At 39.3% G+C, this 20,582-nt stretch overlaps 1 protein-coding gene, 1 non-coding gene and 1 pseudogene across 5 annotated transcripts; 1 reads left to right on the top strand and 2 right to left on the bottom strand.

The window, feature by feature from the left end:
* Nucleotides 1-696: 696 nt before the first annotated feature.
* LOC113108764 (WD repeat-containing protein 17-like) lies at nt 697-10,315 on the top strand (annotated as a pseudogene).
* A 202-nt stretch (nt 10,316-10,517) lies between these two features.
* On the bottom strand, nt 10,518-20,562 carry LOC113113051 (ankyrin repeat and SOCS box protein 5-like). 4 transcript variants are annotated; one of them, XM_026279229.1, is made up of 7 exons: nt 20,316-20,561; nt 16,377-16,456; nt 16,150-16,257; nt 12,560-12,710; nt 12,298-12,432; nt 11,951-12,142; nt 10,518-11,160 (listed from the first exon to the last, which is right to left on the bottom strand). In XM_026279229.1, exons 1-7 carry the CDS (start codon nt 20,509-20,511, stop codon nt 11,024-11,026), a joined length of 999 nt encoding a protein of 332 aa, XP_026135014.1. In that variant the 5' UTR covers nt 20,512-20,561; the 3' UTR covers nt 10,518-11,023. The 4 variants fall into 4 exon arrangements, with proteins under 4 accessions (XP_026135014.1, XP_026135088.1, XP_026135139.1 ...); XM_026279303.1 differs by lacking the exon at nt 20,316-20,561 and adding an exon at nt 18,930-19,431; XM_026279354.1 differs by lacking the exon at nt 16,150-16,257 and having other exon boundaries at nt 20,316-20,562.
* Nucleotides 17,235-17,398, bottom strand: LOC113110199 (U1 spliceosomal RNA). The gene has a single exon (XR_003293100.1). It is a non-coding gene; the product is annotated as a U1 spliceosomal RNA (small nuclear RNA).
* Nucleotides 20,563-20,582: the final 20 nt, after the last annotated feature.

Here is a 20,582-nt window from a genome sequence, read left to right as displayed (position 1 = left end):
TACTAAGGTGTGAGGTCTCATTGACCCCCCCGCCACCTTTTTATTTTTCAGTATTTTCTCTGAACACACCCTTCTATGGAGTGCAATGGTACACATAGTTATATAAGTAAGGTTAGCAGTGCTCTCTACTGGTATAATACAGGTGTTGCACTCTCCATGAGATAATAGCTGCACTGAATAGACGAATAGTCCTTTCTTACAGTAACAGTAAGCAGATATAATCTTTATGCAAAACTGTTATGGTTTATTACCATTTTTTATTATAACTGCCATGTGCAGCAGTCGAAAGGGAAGAAAGTTCGCTAATGAAACTCGATCTCTTTGTGAAAAGACTGGCGTATAAATAATGGATCATAATTCTCCCTTACACAGCCTTCACAGGAGGATATTCTAGCCATACAATTAGTTTGAATGAACGTTTGCCAAATTGCACAAAACTGCAACAATTGCTTTATTTATTTATTTTTATTATTATTTTGTTGTCGTTGTTGTTGTCGTCAACGAGAAGTGTCCAAACCCTTGGACTACAAATACGAGAAAGCACAAGCACCTGGGCACCTCCCAGATTGAAGATTACATGGATATTGGCTATGATTTGCGTTGATTGATCAGGCAAATGACCAATCAGCGTTCAAAAACAGAGACAGCGTTTGACGTCTTGCTTCGACTTGCCCAATCGTCGCAATGAATCGGAAGCAGCGTTGACAAACTACATAAACAAGAGTTTGTCCGTCAGTTACACATAATCTCAGCACCAGGGCGCTGTCCACTGACACAGAGAGAGGTAAGCGATCATCATCATTTAGGCTCACGTTTCACTTCTGTTTTCAAAACAAAATTCAACTACATTCGCTCATTTTCCACAAAAAGAGACATTTGGATGCATGCGCAGCTTCTTAAAAACTACTTTTTGCCAACCCTGCTTACACGGACCGGCCCGTGATCAAAAAATGTCCATAATTGTCGCTGTAAAAAAAAGACATGAAAGCAAGAAAAAAAAAAAAAGCACCGTAGAGAACATAGAATCGTTTTATGTACTTTTGAGAGGGCTTCTGTTGAAATGCATTTACAGAGATTGTAGCTACGTTTACAAAGCTATTCTGATTATCTATTGTACTGTCTGTTGTAAGTTTTCTGAAGGTGATTTGGAAGAACTCCAGAGAAACTGTCATTGACGGAATGCACCAGATGCTCTATTAGTGCTGATAGTTGTCTGCTAATGCATATCAGAGCCTCGTCACAGATTTCATTATGCTTTTGAGCATCTGAGCAGACAGTGGGCAGTGAGAAATTAGATACATAATCAGCTTTATCTTGCCAAGACGCATGGACAAGCAGGACTAATGGCCAGCTGCAGCGCTTCTTGAGACAGGTGAAACTGGACAGGCAGCCACGCAGATATCCACTTGACACGCTGGCTCACTTGTGAAACACGCTATGAGACCTCATGCACGATTCATATTAGAATAGTTTGCATGCGTATGTTTGGTTTTTGGCATAGGCTGTTTGCGCAGAATTGGTAGTTCTGTTGAGTCACTTTATTAAAGGTGGGAAAGTGTGCCCTCTCTGATATATCGTAAGAGATCTGCTTGATGCAATCACAGTCAGATTCTGGAGAGTTTACACTTTCATTTGTAGTAATTGGTATTAAAAATAACCACACTTCATAAAACACATTTACATACAATATTATATACTGGCAGTACATGTTGGTTTTGTAAAGACATCAAAACATATTTATTTCTTGAGTGTAGATTGTGCCATGGTGTCTGGAGCTCCTCCTCTCCTGTGTGGAAAAATGTCCAAAGATATCAAACAGGAGCTGGACAAGCTCTCTAGTGGCGTGCGCATGAAGAAGCTCTGATGGTTCTCTGAGAGTTTCTCAGTGAGTCAATCTCAACACAGAACTTTCACAGGACTTTATTTAGAAGTCTAAATAATAGGCTATTTGTTCTCTATTTTTAGCCTCCAGGTGAGAGTTATAACCTTTGGGATTTGGTTGCTGTAATCAATGGACAGGATGATAGTCTTCTTCCACAGAACTATGGACAGGGCATCATGCATATGAAACATCTGGTCCTCTTCAAAACTGTGAGTGGATAAAAAGTGATGTAACATCCTAATAGTGTCACAAATGAAATGTAAAATTAAGTTATTTCATTGTTTCTCTCCTTACTGTAGTCTGAAGCACAAGAGCTGACTATAGTAAAAGTGTCAAAGTTTGGGGGTGGTATTGGAGCGCCCAGTAAAGAGGAAATGCTCAAGAATGCAGCAGAAATCCATATCAGACTTGGTCAAATCCAGAGATACTGTGAGCTTCTGGTGGAACTAGGAGAGGTAAAGTGTGAAAAGCCATGTACATTTTTTATACATTCATTACATCCATATGCTGCTTAAGTAATCTATTTAATATCATATCAATATTTGCTGATGGGTCAGGATTTAATTGCGGATTAATTGTGTTTAATGTTTTATTTTATTGTTTTAGTGTTTTTTTTTTTTTTTTTGTGATAATTTTATAATCATGCTAAGTAACATTGACAGCCCTAATAAACTGATATTAATGCGCTACCATACAAATGTTTGGGATCAGTAAGATGTTTTAATGTTTAAAAAAAAAAAAAAAAAGTATCTCTCTTTCAAGTAGGGATGTGCCTGAATAGTGAATCAGAATATGGAACGACACAGAAAACAGGTAGCCCTGTAGGGAATATCCAAGTTTTCATTGTTATATGGTAGGGGGCGATTTTACACATCTTCTTTGTTCACCACTGTTATATTTAAAGTATACTTAAAAGTATACTTTTATATACTAGAAAGTTGGACAATTTAGTCCCAATTAGTATTTTAAACAGTACACTTATAGGTATACTACTAGAACACTGATATTTGTATACTTATAGTACTATATAAAGTATACTTTAAAATGTACTTGAACTTTACTTAAGTATACTTAATAAAATAAAGTTAAAGCATACTTCTTTTCGGGGAAGGCAAACACACGGCTATTTATACACAAAAGCAAACTAATCAATTAAAGGAGACATGTACATGAAATCAATCACACACTGAATTAACAAAGAAACAAATTAAAACCCAAGAAACATTACCTAGAAAATTGCAAAAACCAATTCAAAACAAACTCAAGCACAAATGGATTTTCAGCAGCCATTAGTCCCATTTTTGATCAATTTAAAGCATTCTTGCTGAATAAAACTATTAATTTATTTATTCTTACTGTCCCATTTTCTGATATGGATGGTCCGTTACTTTTCTTTGAGAGCTAACTTTCTGATGATTTTGGATATTTAAGATGTTTTGTTTTATATGTTTAGTGGGAGAAGGCCCTTTCTGTGGCCCCTGGTGTCTCCTTGAAATACTGGAAAAAGCTTATGCAAAGGTATCTCCTATACTCGTTTGTATTTTTAAAATCAGTTGTTGTGAGTGAATTACCTTTCATAAACTGCTTAATACAGGAGAGCAGACCAGCTTATGCAAGAAGGCAATGATGATGTCATCCCGTACTGCATCGCCACTGGTGAGGTGAAAAAGTTGGTGAATTTCTTCACCTCTAGAGGTCAACTGAAAGAAGCTGTGCTGGTGGTTCAGGTACAGAAATCTGCTTTCTTTTTACCCATTTTAGAGTTGTTGTAAGACTGTGAACCTCTGTGCTCAGTGTCATAACAAATGAGGCTATATTATAAATGAGAATATGCTTTGTTTTATTAGGGGGCTTGTGAGGGCAATATTTATGGTTCTCAGATCACATCAATCAGGGCCGTTTGAAGGAATTTGGGGGCCCCAAGCAAAATGGACATAGAGGCCCCCCGACAAATCTCCCCCCCCCCCACCACACACACACGCAAAGCCTACAGGAACCACAGCATAGCCATACAGTTTAAGTTCACCGCACTTTATATAAATGAAAAAAAGTTTACAGTGCAAATACTGCTTGAAAAAATAGTTTGGTGGGAATTCAATAGTGATTTGCAATGTTTTTTTTTTTCTTCTAATAATTTGACAGCACATACTTAGTTTAAACTCTGGGCTGTGCAAAATATCAGCTATAATTATACAGCTTGTGGTACCTTGTGCTTTATAGAAGAAAAATCAGCACTGAGAAGTGATGCATCTGTTGATGTTGATGTTGAAGATGAAGTTGATGGTGTAGCTGGGAAAATAATTGAAACAAAAATCTGAAATTACCTGTGAAGTACGTTTTACCATTTCACTGTTAGCATATTGAAAGAGGTCACTATTACCAGCTCAGGGGTGCGTTAAATGAACAACTAAGTTTCCTTTTTTAGATTTTTTTTTATTTTTTAAATGCATAGAATGCAATGCATACATAAAAAAAAAACATTTAATTATTAATAATTGTTTCTCTGTCTGTTCTACTTGTACTTTGAACAATGACAATAAAGTTGACAGATGAATTAAGTGCATTTAAGTGCCATTCAGGTGGGGTTTTAAATAAAGCATTTTCTGAGATGCACATTAAACACCAAACATTAATTTATCTTTTAATTATTGAAAATTAAGCAAACTAAAGTTTTTGTTAAGAGCAGTTCTGTAGATGTTGTTCATGCGTTCACATTCTTATTTAGTGAGACATCAGACGCGAGACTGAAATCACCGCGAGCGTCACGCGCGCTTCAGTGCGTCTTCAAGGAAGACGCGCTTCTGCTCCCTTCATTAACAGACACGCAGAACATGCAGGATTCATATTTAAACAGACTGTTCCTGCTTAATATTTACAGATATTAGTCCGTATCGTGGTTTGATGTAAGCGCAATGACCAATTTTTATTCATTCATTCAAAATTTGGCAAATTACGTGTCATTCTGCGTTAAACTGTAAAATCCGTTTTTATGACTGGATTCCGCGATTCTTGCAATCGAAACACGCCACGACGTTCTCTTTATGTTTGCCTGAGACGTTTTCCTTATCCCGTAAAAAAAAAAAAAAAAAAAAAAAAAAAAAAAAAAAAAAAAATATTACAGTAACCATATTCCTTCCATTCAAAAAAAAAAAGCAGAGATCACTTGGTTGGCTGGCTGCTGTCAGCGACAACTGAGAGGGGCCCCCTTGAGGGGGATCCCGATGCCGCAAACTCAGATAATGATAACAAGGGAACTTTTGACGCTCTAGCAGTTAATAAACAGAACTGCTTGCGTCTTGCGGAAGAACATCGTAGCCGGAACTACTTCTCTCTGTTTATGTCTATGAAGAATCACAAAGGTACTGGGTTACTCTGCCGTGGTACCCCCGAAGCAATCCAAAATAGTCAGAATATAAACACTTATTATAGGTGCACCCTAGTGATTCAGGACAAGCCAAAAACACGGTTTGGAAAATGGATTCATGGTGTACTCGCTTATTATATACATTTTTCTACATTTTGAACACAAACAAACACGATCCTACAGAAATCAATCTAATATACTGATTTGCTGCTCAAGAAACATTTATTATCATTATCAATGTTGAAAGTAGTTGTGTTGCTGTTCAGAAGAACAGCATTTTAATGTAGAATTTTATTTTATCTTTAATCAATTTAAAGCCTACTGGCTTAACAAAATAATAATCTTACTGACCCCATATATAGAGTGTTTAGGTAAGAATAAAATAGATCTTTTATTTCCTTTTGTCAGCTGGCTATGGCATCTCTGATCAGAAGCAATGAGCTGGAGCTGGCAGTGTGTGTGAGCACAGTCCTGGGAGAATCCAGTAAAGCCACCCACTATGTTCTGTAGCTCTTGTACTACTGTACCTGGTAAGAATAAATCTGGTCCATGAGATCAGTGCATCTTTTAAGTTTTTTTTTCAAAAGTGTCACAGTTTGCACACTTAAATGCAACCCATTTCTTATCATCGGTCATGTAAAGAAGTGTTGACATGATTCTGAAAGTCATCCTTACTGCACTGCCATTATATTTTCCATTTCCATCTCTCTCTAGCTTTCCATCTGTGGCATACAGGTATTTTCTATGCCACTTTTTGTCACTCAAATTTGATTTTGTTAATGTACATCCAGTGTATATGCTCAAATCCTTATTCATAATAGTTTATCTTTCTTAATACTATAAAAAATAATTGACCAAGTTGTGATGCCCCCTCAGGTGTTCATCTGTTGTCATTTTTCAATGCATTCATTCAACTTTAACCACCCATTTTAATGTAACTAATTATTGATTTCCTTTATTCATAGGTGGCACTTTAAAATGTTTAGATTTTCAATAAACGTATCGTTTAGTCGTGTTCCTAACCTCTTTGACTTTTTTTCCTTTATGGAACGCAAAAAGTGGACAGTATTCTTTTCACTTTTTTACATTTAAAAATGAAAGTGAAAAATTTTCAACAGCACTCATTTAGTCTTATGACTAGAATATTCGGAAACTCACTTTTTGTGTTCCACAGAATAAATGGCATGTTTGTCCACTTTTCCCCTGTACTTCACTCATGCTGCATTGGGTCTTCTACTCCCCAGGGATCTTGCTGCCAGATTACTCCAGATGATCCCTGATAACGAGATCTTGTTAGCCAAACTGTGTGCCTTCTACCCTGGCAGCTCTGCCGAAATCAACGACCTTCACGAAAAGGTAACTACTTCATTCATACATACCAATGCTCCACCTTAACCAAATAAAAACCATTCACACATTGAGTGTGAAGAACCAAACACCAGTGTATAGTGTTGTTTAAGTGAAAATGGTACATTTTTCTGGAAAGGCAGATATTTATTTAAGAATATTGATTTATAATAATACTCTTCCTTTTTTTTTTCAGTGTGGTCTACCGACTTTAGAGGAATGTAAAGAACTTGCTGAAAGTGCACATGCTGAGGGAGAAATCTTTCAAGCAGTAAAGTATTACCTCCTGAGCCCAGAACCAGAAAAAGCTCTTCCCATTGGGATCATCTATGTCAAAGGCGAGTGTCTGTTAATCCATCTGTGTCTTAACTTTTTTAACTTCATATTTCATGGCAGTGCTATTTTCAGTACACGCTCATTATATATATATCACATCATATCATATCATATCATATCATACATACAGTTCTTAACAAATTTATTAGACCACCTCTCAAAAACATTTTAAATCTAAAGATTGTATTGTTATTTATTGAGCAAATAAACTGAACTAAATAGTCAATATATATATATATATATATATATATATATATATATATATATATATATATATATATATATATATATATATATATATATATATATATATATATATATATATATATATATATATATATATATATATTGTATTCAAGTATAGTACCAGCACTGTATGAATACACAAGGTATGTTAACTGTGGGATTTAGTAAAAGTATTTAGGGATTTATATTAACTGAATTACTGGTGGTTGCAGTTAATGACTAATTAAGAAGATAGACAGAGAGAAGTAGCTGTGCCATTGCAGATAGAGCAGTTGTCTATAGAGTTGGACGCCTGGAGAACCTGCACACAAAGTCTGTACCACAGTTCTCTAATTCATAATGCAAAACAGGTCTGTTTCAAGACCTACCTAGTCAGTATTTTAAAACATCATATGCCATTGCAAACAACATGCTGCAAAATTATGCTTCCTTATGTTGCACCGTTTCCAAACCAGGACCATATTTATCTCTCATGGAAACAGCACACTGCTGTTAGGGTGCTGCCTTAACACTTGTGCTGTGCTGAAAATCCTCTACCTAATTCGGTGTTCTCTGTCAAAAACAACCAGCCATTTAAATTGCTTATAAATCTAGGCATTTGTATCATGAAATATTGGATTCAGTCTTTTGTTAACTTTTTTCTTTCAGTTCGCACAGGTTTTGTATTAATTTTTGGAATTTATTGATCATAGGCTTCATTAATTTGAGTTTATATCTGAGACCTTAGGCCTGGTTCCACAGATGGGGCTTAGCTTAAGCCAGGACTAGGCCTTAAGTTAAATTAAGATATTTAAGCAGCTTTTACAAAAAAAGCCTTAGAAGAAAACGTTACAGGTGTGAATCTTGACAAGGAACGATGGCACTGATATATTTTAAGATCTGTCAGAGCAAGATATTTTCAGTTGAGACAGCTTTAACCTGCATTTTAGTCTGGGACTAGTTAAAGCCTTTTCTGTGAAACCGGGGGTTAATGTTTGAGTGGAAAAAAAGTTCATTCATTATTCACCTCGAAAAAACTAAGTTGGATAAGCTCACATCAATGAAGCCTACAATCGGTCAGTTCCAGAAAAATAAATACATAAATAAAACCTGTCCTAACTGAAAGAAAGCAAGATTGAATCCTGTCGATCTTGACACGAACATGGCACTTTTTTTCCCAGTCATTTTTGCCAAAAAGTTTTACCCTGTGTGAGCATATATATATATGGGTCAAAATTAATAAACAAAACATGAGGGATGAGCCCAAAATATACTTTAGTTTGGACTTGAAAGGCATAGCGTATGCACATATAAACACATAGCATATCACAGTAGACTCGATTGGATATCATTTAATAGGAACATGACTAATAGGCAGTAGACATCAAGAAAGGTCACAAGGTTTTGCAACAGATCTAATAACTCTAAATCTGAAAAATAATCTATCCTTCTCGTTCTCTCTACACATACACAGAGTGGCAGATGACACCTCGTACACTCCACCATCTGAGGTCCAGAAAACAGAGTACAGCCAGCTGTTGAGTCGAATGAGAGAGGAGCCCTTCAAGGGCCTAAATGGTCCCGACTATGTCACTGGCTCTAACTTGCCCAGCCACTCTGATTTCTTGCTTCACTGCAAGATACAGAATACAGGTGGGTTTCCTATGGGTAGTCTTGTATTTTAGCACTACACAAATATCACTAAACTTATATGCCTTTATTTGCTTGGCAGGGTCCAGCATTCTTCCTGGAAGATGGCAAATCAGCCATTTCACTAAATGATGCCCTGATGTGGGCAAAAGTAAACCCGTTCTCTCCATTGGGGACGGGTATACGAACCCTTCTGAGTACAAATACAACAAATGTGAGCAGTATTCTTGCTGGTCTGGCTCTTGAAAGGCGGCAACATTCCAGTTTTCTCTCAGAAAGCTTGATGTACGTCGAAACAACATTATTTGAGGCTTGATTTTGACAAGCAACACAGAGACTGATTCACTTTAAACATAGGCAAGCAGAACAATATAGTAAACAAAAACATGTAATTTTGATGCAGGCCAATCTAATAAGAGCACCACAGCTAACTGTTGTATAAAGATATATTTATGCTAGATACAGTAATGATGAATGTTACACATGAGGCAGGATATTTAACACCTTTCTTTCTCATCCTAAGACACAAGCAAGTTCAAGTATTCAGGTTTAGATGTCATGTTCAGGTCTTAGGGTTGAGATCTATAGCCCAAAGATTGTCATTCTAGGTGGTACTATCACTGCAATTATGTAGTATGAGCATTTTTTTTTTTTTTTTTGGAGTCTGAATGTTATGTAGAAGAAATTACAAGGTATTCATCTGTACATATTTGTTGGTTTGTGTGCGTACTTGATTTTTATGCTGCTTTGACATTGAAACTATTTGCTATGTCAGTTGTCTGTCACATATGAACTGCATATATTTACTGACTACTAGTGAATATACACCTTATTTAATAGAACCAAATACTAGTTTGAAATATGAGTTTAAAATCTCATACTGTAACAATCACTGCTTAATTTCACTCGGGAACTATTATAAATAGATATATAAAGCAGGTCTGAGACCAGTTGTGCAATATTTGTTCATAGAATATGGTAACACTATTCACTGTTAAATTAAAAATATATCTAGATGAACTTAGGCAATACGTTTGAGAAACTGCACATATAGAGTGAGGAAACGAAACATTTCTGCTATTACATAGCTATATGTTGGGAGTGCGTTTCTGAAGTTACAAAATAAAAGACAAAAAGTGTCATATGTATTGGTAAAATCATCAATTGCGACTGCTGTCATACATAGAGGAGTATATCCACTGTTTTGGAGGAATTATTTTATGAAATGTTGGTTTTATGTTTGAAAATACAGATAAAGAGACTATTTTCATCAAATTTCACTGTGAAATGTATTTATTTCTATATAGTTCTAGAATTTATGTCTGAACTGGGTGTACATAGCATATCGATATGATAATTGTTAATACGCAACAAAGAATCGTTAAATGTCATCTGTTGATCATGAAGTAGAGTCAGGCATCCGATTAACTAGGACTGGTCCAAATTCAGCATGCTCCAAGTGTTTAATCTGTTTAGTATGACCGATGATAACATAAAAGTGCAAGGAGAGATAAAAGCAAGACAGTCAATAATCAACTTTTTTGTGACTATGATTTGATACTGTAAGTCCTATTGAAAAGATGAAGTGTACAAGACATCCCATGATTTTATTTTTTCTTATGAGTAGTGTGCACTACATTGAAGATGTCAGAAGTAATTAGTTCATTAATCAGGATTCAAATAATTATAAGAAAGGAGACCAATTAGACAATCAAATTTTACATGTCATTCTTTATTTGTCTTGTGTTAACAGGTCAGGATGCAACTTGGGAAGCTGTGAAAATACAGATAGCAAACTGAAGGGTTGTACTTTTGGGAATTATTATTATTTTTATTATTATTACTTTGATTAAAAAAAATATATAAAATTCACTATATTGACATGCACTTTAATAATTTCATCCTGACATGATCAATTTTAGGCAATCATATTAGGCATGCTGTTTATATCGACATATAAGAATGTGTGGGTTAAAATGACTACATTTACATTAATCTTGTGAAGATATTATTTACAAAAATATAACTTAGGTTCATTAGATACACAAAAATATCCAAGTATAAAAAAAAAAGCGTTTGAACTTGAATAAGTAAAATGAAAGGCTAGCATGATTTTGTTTTTTGTGCGTTGGGGTTCACAAGCAAGACTGGGTGACCTTTTTGTACATTAATGCACATAATATAAGAAAATGGGGGGGGGGGTGGCTTTATGGAGGGAGTTACAGAATCTGTCTGTACTGGAGGAAACTCTTGAGCAGAGTAGGCAGTCTGAGGTGGGAAATCAGATGCAGTCTGGATCGGCCCATGTAGTTTCGAATACTCAGTCTACACAGCTGACACAGAGACCGCGGCATGGCTATCAATGAGGAAACAATCAAATTTAGCAAGGATCCCCTTATTAAAAAATAAAATACATATATTTTTAAACAGCTTTTAGAGTATATGGACAAAGTGACCCAGCCTAAAATAAGAGCCCATCCTCCAACAAAAAACGACCATATAGGTAATTTGTGCAAGCACCTTATTACGACCTATATTTATGTTTTAAAGTTAAGCGCCCTCTAGCGGGCGTAAAAATAATGATAGTATCGTGTTGCATCTGTCATCATGAAATGACGTATAATTAACAATCATTAAAATTAACAATTATTAACAATCATAATGCGCGTTTATTTAAATGCAATGTGTGGACTTTTTACACCGATCTCACAGTAATTTGTACATATTTTACTAGTTGGCTTATTTGTTCGAATGACCACACCTAACCCCACCCCTAAACCTACCCCTCACAGAAATAATGCAAAATTGTGATTTATAGAGCATATACATTTTATGAGCATGTGCGTTCTCAGGGATCGTACACATGCTTGCATGATAACATATCGTCATATAATGCAATACTGAGCTTCACGAAACCCGAATTATAGCACAAATAATAGAGTAAGAAAGATTAATATGAAAACATCCTGTTGCCGATAGGGGCACAATTGTAGTATACACTCTGATGGATCGTATTTCAGGGATATGAACAAATGACCTATACAGGCATATTGGTTGGAGGACAGGGTTGTAAAATAATCATGCAACTTCAATTGCATTCAAAATTCTGGATAATTTCAAAATCAAAATCAAATGAGCAACATTACCTTCATAAAGAAGGAGCACAGCCTCTGCCGTACTGCTGGGTGGCGCTGTCTCCAGTGGCCTTTGTAGCTCCAGGTTACGAGCATTGATGTTAGCGCCGAAATCGAGCAGCACTCTGATGATTTCTGGACAGTCCTTCTGTGCTGCAGCGTGCAGTGGTGTCTCAAGGAAATGGCCCTTATGCACATTCGCTCCTAAGAAAAACAGATTCAGTTATGATAGGGTAAAATAAAAACTAAAGAACTAAGGTGATATGGTCTGAACTCACTAAAATACACCAAGTAATTTAATTTCTTTTTTTTGTGTAGTTTGAACAGTAAAGGTGTGCACAGAGCCACACCAAACTCACCTCCATCCAGAAGTTTCTGTGTACACTGGAGCTGCTGGGAGACACAGGCGATGTAGAGAGGTGTTCCTAGATGAGGTATGTCGAAATCTACATCTGCTCCCCACGAGATGAGAGATTCTATACATGCTGCCTGGCCTGAGACAACAAGAACATCTCTGTTTACATTTTTGTAACCTTTGCAATAAATACAATACATTGAAATCAATTGATTTTGTTGTTGTTGTTAGACTGGAGCAGTTACCTAGAAAGCAGAACTGCATACCTTTGCTAGAGGCCTCATGAATTGGCGAAGGCTGGAATGCTTCTGCCTGTGGTTTTGCTCCATGTTCCAAAAGCACTTCTGCGCAGGTGACACTTCCGGCTGAGCAGGCGTTAAACAGCGGGGTCACGCCGTCAATAGTCGTAGCATTCACCTGCCACATACAAGACTATTTTAACACAATCTGCATAAACAGTTCAGTCTGAGCATTGTCTTCTATTATACAAAGATCAAGAAAACACAAAGCCTTTCCTTCAACAATTAAGAAAGCCTGGGGGTCGTTATTACAAAGGGAATTTATCATAAGTTGCTATATTTCAGTAACTACTGTATATGGTGTGGAGATAAAATTCCAATTACATAATTTAGATCATTCTTTAGAATTTTAGTAGGTTCCAAAAGTTTAATTATTTTGTGAACTTTATCTTCCAACTTAACATTTCATCATCAACATATTTTCGCTATAGCCATAAAACACACACACAAAAAAAATTAAGCACACTGGCAAACATTTAAGCAATGATCCATTGTATAATACATACATACATATATATGTATGAACTGATCCGTGTACTCATGACAACAGTATATTTCAGAAATGTCTAGTCAGGGTACGCTTGTCATGATCCTGCCCTCGTGTCCTTGATTTTTCCTAGTCTTGAGGCAGGATCATGGCAGACCCGTGTTTTGTGTACAAGCACATGGCCTTGTCTTTGGGCCATGTGCTTGTGTTGTCTCATTCCCTTGCCCCGCCCCCCTTGTTAACCTAGTCGTGTCTTGATTGTCCCATCTGTGCCACCTGTCGTGTCTTGATTAGTACCCCTATTTAGATCTCCTAGTGTACTCTGTCTTGCGTCGGTTCATTGTACCTGTGATTGTGATTGTTCCACTCTGTGATTGTTCCTTAAGAAGTGTTTGTATTACCGTGAGTGTTTGTTTATAGTTAGTATTTAGAGTCCTTGTTTATCTTGTCAGTCCAGTCCTGTTTTAGTTATTTAGTCTTTACCTTGCTCCGTGTTTTCCCCCTCGTGGGTTTTTGTTTCCCCTTTTGTAATAAACCCTTTGTTTGAGAATCCCTGTCTGCACCTGAGTTCCTCCCTTACCAATACCTGACAGAATGAACCGACCAGAATGGAACTCAGCGGACAGGAGGCAATGCTGGATGCCCGTGCCAGCAGCGTCGAGAGCTGGCGTGCCCGTGCCAGCAGCGTCGAGAGCTGGCGTGCCCGTGCCAGCAGCGTCGAGAGCTGGCGTGCCCGTGCCAGCAGCGTCGAGAGCTGGCGTGCCCGTGCCAGCAGCGTCGAGAGCTGGCGTGCCCGTGCCAGCAGCGTCGAGAGCTGGCGTGCCCGAGCCAGCAGCGTCGAGAGCTGGCGTGCCCGAGCCAGCAGCGTCGAGAGCTGGCGTGCCCGAGCCAGCAGCGTCGAGAGCTGGCGTGCCCGAGCCAGCAGCGTCGAGAGCTGGCGTGCCCGAGCCAGCAGCGTCGAGAGCTGGCGTGCCCGAGCCAGCAGCGTCGAGAGCTGGCGTGCCCGAGCCAGCAGCGTCGAGAGCTGGCGTGCCCGAGCCAGCAGCGTCGAGAGCTGGCGTGCCCGAGCCAGCAGCGTCGAGAGCTGGCGTGCCCGAGCCAGCAGCGTCGAGAGCTGGCGTGCCCGAGCCAGCAGCGTCGAGAGCTGGCGTGCCCGAGCCAGCAGCGTCGAGAGCTGGCGTGCCCGAGCCAGCAGCGTCGAGAGCTGGCGTGCCCGAGCCAGCAGCGTCGAGAGCTGGCGTGCCCGAGCCAGCAGCGTCGAGCGTGCCCGAGCCAGCAGCGGCGAGCGTGCCCGAGCCAGCAGCGGCGAGCGTGCCCGAGCCAGCAGCGGCGAGCGTGCCCGAGCCAGCAGCGAGCAGCGCTGGCGTGCCCGAGCCGGCAAAGAAGAAAGCCGTATTCAAGTCTGCAGTCGTGAGAGCGGAGAAGAGAGCCGCGGCCGACTCTGCAGCAAAGACTCTTGTACAGTCTGTCTCATCTCGTAAGGAGATGCCAATTGTCCTGGCTGCTAAAGCCTTTTCTGATTATTTGTCCCGTCTTGTCCAAATCCTAGAAGTCCCCGTCAGTCCTGTTTTGTCCCCTGACCCTGTCCCCAGAAGTCCTAAGTGTCCAGCCGTTGTCTCCCCGTGTCCTGTTGATGTGGCCCCGTGTCCTGTTGATGTGGCCCCGTGTCCCGTTGATGTGGCCCCGTGTCCCGTAGATGTGGCCCCGTGTCCCGTAGATGTCGTCTCCCCGTGTCCCGTAGATGTCGTCTCCCCGTGTCCCGTTGATGTAGTCATGTGTCCTGTTGATGTGGCCCCGTGTCCCGTTAATGTGGTCCCGTGTCCCGTTAATGTGGTCCCATGTCCCGTAGATGTCATCTCCCCGTGTCCCGTGAGTGTAGCCCCGTGTCCTGCTGATGTAGTCATGTGTCCTGTGGATGTGGCCCCGTGTCCAGTAGATGTTGTCGCCCCGTGTCCAGTAGATGTTGCCCCGTGTCCAGTAGATGTTGTTGCCCCGCGTCCCTTGTCTGCTCCTGTCATGTCCCCCGTCAGTAGTCCCGAGACCCCTCCCCGCCCCTCACCACCCAGACCTGCCCGTACCCCCCGTCGTCAGCCTTCGTCCTACCCTCCTAAGATTCCTACCCCCCCCACCCGCCCTGGTCTGTCCCCCATGAACTTTGTGGTCCCGCCCCCTCCCCTTCCCTGTTTGTTCTTTTTGATTTGTCACCCTAACCCTGCCGTTGTGTATTCATGTTTGCCATTGTTATTATGTGTCATGTCTTGTTGGTTTGTGTCGGTGTCCCAGTCCGTCATGTCCCGTGTTTGATGTTCCCTTGAGGAGCGTCTGGAAGCCGCTCCTTAAGGGAGGGGTTCTGTCATGATCCTGCCCTCGTGTCCTTGATTTTTCCTAGTCTTGAGGCAGGATCATGGCAGACCCGTGTTTTGTGTACAAGCACATGGCCTTGTCTTTGGGCCATGTGCTTGTTGTCTCGTTCCCTTGCCCCGCCCCCCTTGTTAACCTAGTCGTGTCTTGATTGTCCCATCTGTGCCACCTGTCGTGTCTTGATTAGTACCCCTATTTAGATCTCCTAGTGTGCTCTGTCTTGCGTCGGTTCATTGTACCTGTGATTGTGATTGTTCCACTCTGTGATTGTTCCTTAAGAAGTGTTTGTATTACCGTGAGTGTTTGTTTATAGTTAGTATTTAGAGTCCTTGTTTATCTTGTCAGTCCAGTCCTGTTTTAGTTATTTAGTCTTTACCTTGCTCCGTGTTTTCCCCCTCGTGGGTTTTTGTTTCCCCTTTTGTAATAAACCCTTTGTTTGAGAATCCCTGTCTGCACCTGAGTTCCTCCCTTACCAATACCTGACAACGCTGTGGTTTTTTGGGGGGGCTAGTTGTCATGTTTTTAATATTATAAATGTATGCAATTTATTAAATTAAATATAAAGTGTTACGTATAATATTTTACATTTAATTATAATATTAAATTAATTATTGAAATTAAACATTTAAATATTTGATGGGTAAAACAATGGTATTTTGATGTACCTTTTTAATAATTAATCCTATGTTGTTTAATAACTAAAACTCACATTGGCACCGGCTTCTATGAGAGCCCTGGCACATGCTACATGATCTCCCAGACAAGCTTCGTGCAGTGGAGTCACATGATCAATGGTGATGATATTTGCATTGTAACCCTGGTAATATGGAGGAAAAAACACATAAACAAAGTATTTTCTTAGAAATGCTAACATATTAATTTGACCTCTTTTTAACAATTTCTGTCCCGTGTCTGTATGTGCATATATTTGTAAACCTGTGAGAGAAGAGTCTTAAGTGCCAGAAGTCGACCCTGACACGCAGCTTCATGAAGTGGAGAACGATCCGCCCATGAACCTGTAAACACACACCAAATTATTCTCAGTGATAAACAAATGTACTGACACCTAACTGTTCCCCATGACTAATAAATGCCCTTTCATCTCACAAAAACTAAGCACAACCCCCCCCCCCCCCCCCCCCCCCCCAGCAACCATAATTAACTGTATTTAAAAGCTAACCAATTGTTATAAAAGCTCTACCATGTAATTCAAGAGCTTTAAAACACCCACTCATCCACAGTCGGACTTCATATATTTTCAGTACATTCTCAAGTGAGAGTGGTGCAAGTACTGGTGATTTTGACACTGCCCATTGACAGCTGTTGAGCAGAGAGCCTATGAGTAGAATTGCTGAAAATGGCAAAGCATTATCATCTACAATAAGAGTGGATCAGCACTCTAGATACAATAAAGGCTGACTCATTTCAACTGTTGAGTCATTTGGACACAGACTCCCTTGTGTTGCTTCAGTATGAAATAAAAATGAAAACAATAAGAGCAATAAGGCAGCAAATGCAAGAGCTCTCCATACCTGGCAACAGGGCATTTTGGATAGCATGTCTTTTCCATCATGTGTTCAAGCAGAAGCCATGTCAGTGTACAAGCATCTCTACCAGCTTTACTCTTCAGAAAGAGCTAAAGGGTCATTCCATGTCGACTCAACCAGAGGTCCATAGCTCTAATTTTTTAATTTTGTGTTATTGTCGGCCCAAGACTCGGGACCACAACCTTAGGTTTAGGAGTCAAACTCTCTAAGCACTAGGCCACGACTTACCCTAAAAAAAAAAAACTTTAAGGGGAGAGCACAAACGCAGTCCCCCAATACCATAAACTATGCAGTCAAGATTCCCACATTTGGGGAATTTGCAGGGGTCAGCAAGGCCGGAGTGCAATGGATAAGCCTCACTCTGGATAAACCGCCTTCTTGATCATAGTGTCTCCCCTGCCAGGTAAGTACTAGCAGTAGCTCCTACCGTACATTCAGAGTAGATTGAGGAGATCTAAATTTAGCAGGAGCTCAATCTAGCCAAAACAACATGTGACAACTTCCTTCTGCAACTGCCATTCCTGGCACAGAACGAGGCCAAAGAGCAAGAGATTCTCCTACATACCCATGTCTCCATCGCCCTATGCCACATTTAGTCATTGATGCGAATATGCCATAGCCTGTAAATGATAGGACGGCTGTCAACTTCAGGCGCAAAAAAAAAAAAAGATGTCATCTTCTCTTTTCAGCTTAGCTGAGCGAGTTACTGCCACTGAGATTTCAGATTGACACCTGGAACTTTAGGTCACAGCCATGCATCAGGAAATTACAATGATACTAGATTACTAGATGCTAGTGTCATTTAATGATGCAGTTTGTGTGGTTTTGTGTTTTCTTGAGCATTTAAGAATGAGTTAAACTACTTCATTATGTCAGAGAAACATACTGGCACTGCTCAGTATGAATGCCCTCTGTTTAAGAGTCTTTACTGAGACTCTGTGAAAGCTTTCATGAATATTTCAGATCCTGTTCTGTTCATGTGACTACAGCTGGGCTCCATGGAGACAAGGACCACTTGTTACTTCCATGCTTAGCCTAAGCAAAGAAGATACAAGTAAGCAAGAGAGTACTATTCAACTATTCTATGGCACATGGCAGAGATCCCTCCCCCTACACAATACAGGGTAAAGGACCATGTCTAATGCATAATGCAGAAGGAGTCCAAACACACAATAGCCTATAACTGTGTTTACTTGAACACTGATGGCCTTTCTAAAAGGGTTCAAATGTCGCTAAACTAGCAATAACTGTATCTATAGCTGTGTGCAGCAATAAAAACACTAAAACAACACCAGATTTTCACCTTAAACTAAAAACTACTAGGCCAAGTACACTACATGATAAATACATTACACAGTGAATGCTATGTTCCTACACTTACTGTATGCATAGTCTGCAAATAAGCTAGCCAGTTGTGTATTTCGGTTGTGGGAGATATAGGAAAGATTAACCACGTTTTTTGGAACAAAATGTTATTTATTTATTTATTTATTTTAGTCCCCCACTGCAAACTATAAATGACCAATATAAATGCAACAAGCGCATACCAGCTTTGCATGACTATCCGCAGTACTTTTTCATTAATTTCATTCTGCTCTCTTGAGAATGATGCTCCCAGGTGTGCGTGCTTCGGATTGACACTGTATGTAATAATATCCATCCTTAGTCAAAGCTCTATTCCATTCAGTTTTAATATTTTTATTTAATAATGCTAATATAATATAGAATAAATATTAAAAAAAAATATTAATGATTATATTAACGATTAATATTGAGAACGTGATTAATAATATAATTTGTTCCTATTATTGATCTAATATTAAATTAATTATTTTTTGTCATTTTAGACAGAAGATCCGCACTTATATACAAATACATTACCGCAAAGTGACAGCGGGGCGCAAAATAAAGGCACATTTATTTATAAATGTCGATAACTCACCTTGACTAATCAAAATACCCCAGCGCGATTTCTTTTTCTCGGATAAATCGTCGACGTCCTTTCGTTTTCTTTTCTTGGAAATATTGTCTGAGTACTGGGGTTCTCTGCGGGGAACTTCAGGCATGTTTGATTCAAAGCGTAAACCAGCAGCGGCCCTCTTTGATTGGCTGCTCAGCTTGTTGTTGTTGTTTCAGACCTCAGCAAGTAGGGTTGGCTGCAGGCTGGAGCAGTGAGCGTGGCGAGATATTAGGGCGTGTCGAAAGATAGGGGGCGTGGATAAAGTCCTTTAATTTAATTGGTTAGGGTTATGGTTGGGGTAGCGTTCCTTCACGGCTCTGGGTTCCGTGTTGGCTACGGCAAAGATTTTGCTTATGAATATTAATCAAGTCACGGTGACGTTGATTGCTAAATTTTTAAGGAGCGTCTGGTCACATAACGTACCTAATAGTCATAAGCCGAGCCTTTGCCATAGTAGAATGATAAAAGCCCACTTACTAAGATTACGCCTAGGCGCACGTAACCTAACGTAATTTATATTCATGAGATAAATGTTCGCCATAGCACCAAGTCCTCCGTTGAACTATTTATATCTCATGTTAAGATTAGAACGGTGCCACTATTCCTACGCAAGTATCTGTAAGTCAGGATTACGAAAACATTCCCTCGTACACCCTTAACATTTATTTATAAAAAAAAAAAAATAGATGTATTGCAAAATTTGTGACAGTTTTAAATTGTGTTAACATTACGTCATACGACCTTCTGCGTCATCTAGACCTGACTGACACCCCAAACATTTTTCTGTTGTTGTTGGGGAAAACGGATAATTCAAGCATTCATGTCAGTTAATTTGTTTAAGATTTCACATCAGGTCATTTGCAAAATGAGTGAGAATCATAGCTTACAGAAAGAGAAACATTTCCAAAGACAAAATCATTAAATTTTTCTTCAGACTTCAGGCAGCAAAAAAAAAAAAAAAAAAAAAATTATATATATATATATATATATATATATATATATATATATATATATATATATATATATATATATATATATATATATATATATATAATGAATAGACGTGAGGGATGCATTTAGGCTACTATATAGTTTATTGCACCAAAAAAATTTCATTCAGCCATTTAAAAAATGCTATGAGAAAATAACTTAAATAACTTTCCATAACTCTTTGTTGGAAGAACATGCTAACCCAGTTTAATCAGTGTTACAAGCTGGGCCGTGCTGCAGAAGCTTTCTTTTTGACACGCTAGAGCCAGGCAAAGTTTTACCAGTGTGCTTTACAAACAGACATAAAGACCCTATATAGTGACTCAGAACGTGCTCCAAAATATATAGCCTCAATTCGTCCCATTCTTGCCAACTTACTGTGCCCTTGGCCAAAATTGTAGTACTCTGCTGCGATCCGGGCTGCCTCCTTACGGTTTCCTTTAACCACATAGAAGTGGGTCAGTATGCTTAAGCTGATCTTGACAAAAAGTTTAAAGCAAAAAAGGACAAAAATTGAGAGATAGACATTGGTATACTGCAAGCCAAAAGGCCGCTCCTCCAAAATCTGAGTCATTGCTGCTGCTCAGTGACTGTGAATGTTTTGGAATGGGATCCAGGGATGTGTTTATGGGGATCATATACCAG

The sequence above is a fragment of the Carassius auratus genome, chromosome 1, assembly GCF_003368295.1.
Source record: "Carassius auratus strain Wakin chromosome 1, ASM336829v1, whole genome shotgun sequence".
NCBI lineage: Eukaryota > Metazoa > Chordata > Actinopteri > Cypriniformes > Cyprinidae > Carassius > Carassius auratus.
This window is presented reverse-complemented; position numbering and strand designations above follow the sequence as displayed.

Coding starts and splice junctions, on each gene's coding strand:
- LOC113113051 (XM_026279229.1), bottom strand. CDS start 20,511: ATGACTCAGATTTTGGAGGAGCGGCCTTTTGGCTTGCAGTATACCAAT. Junction 16,258..16,376: donor TTAAGACTCTTCTCTCACAG/GTTTACAAATAT, acceptor CCATATTACCAG/GGTTACAATGCAAATATCAT. Junction 12,433..12,559: donor TCATGAGGCCTCTAGCAAAG/GTATGCAGTTCT, acceptor TTGTTGTCTCAG/GCCAGGCAGCATGTATAGAA.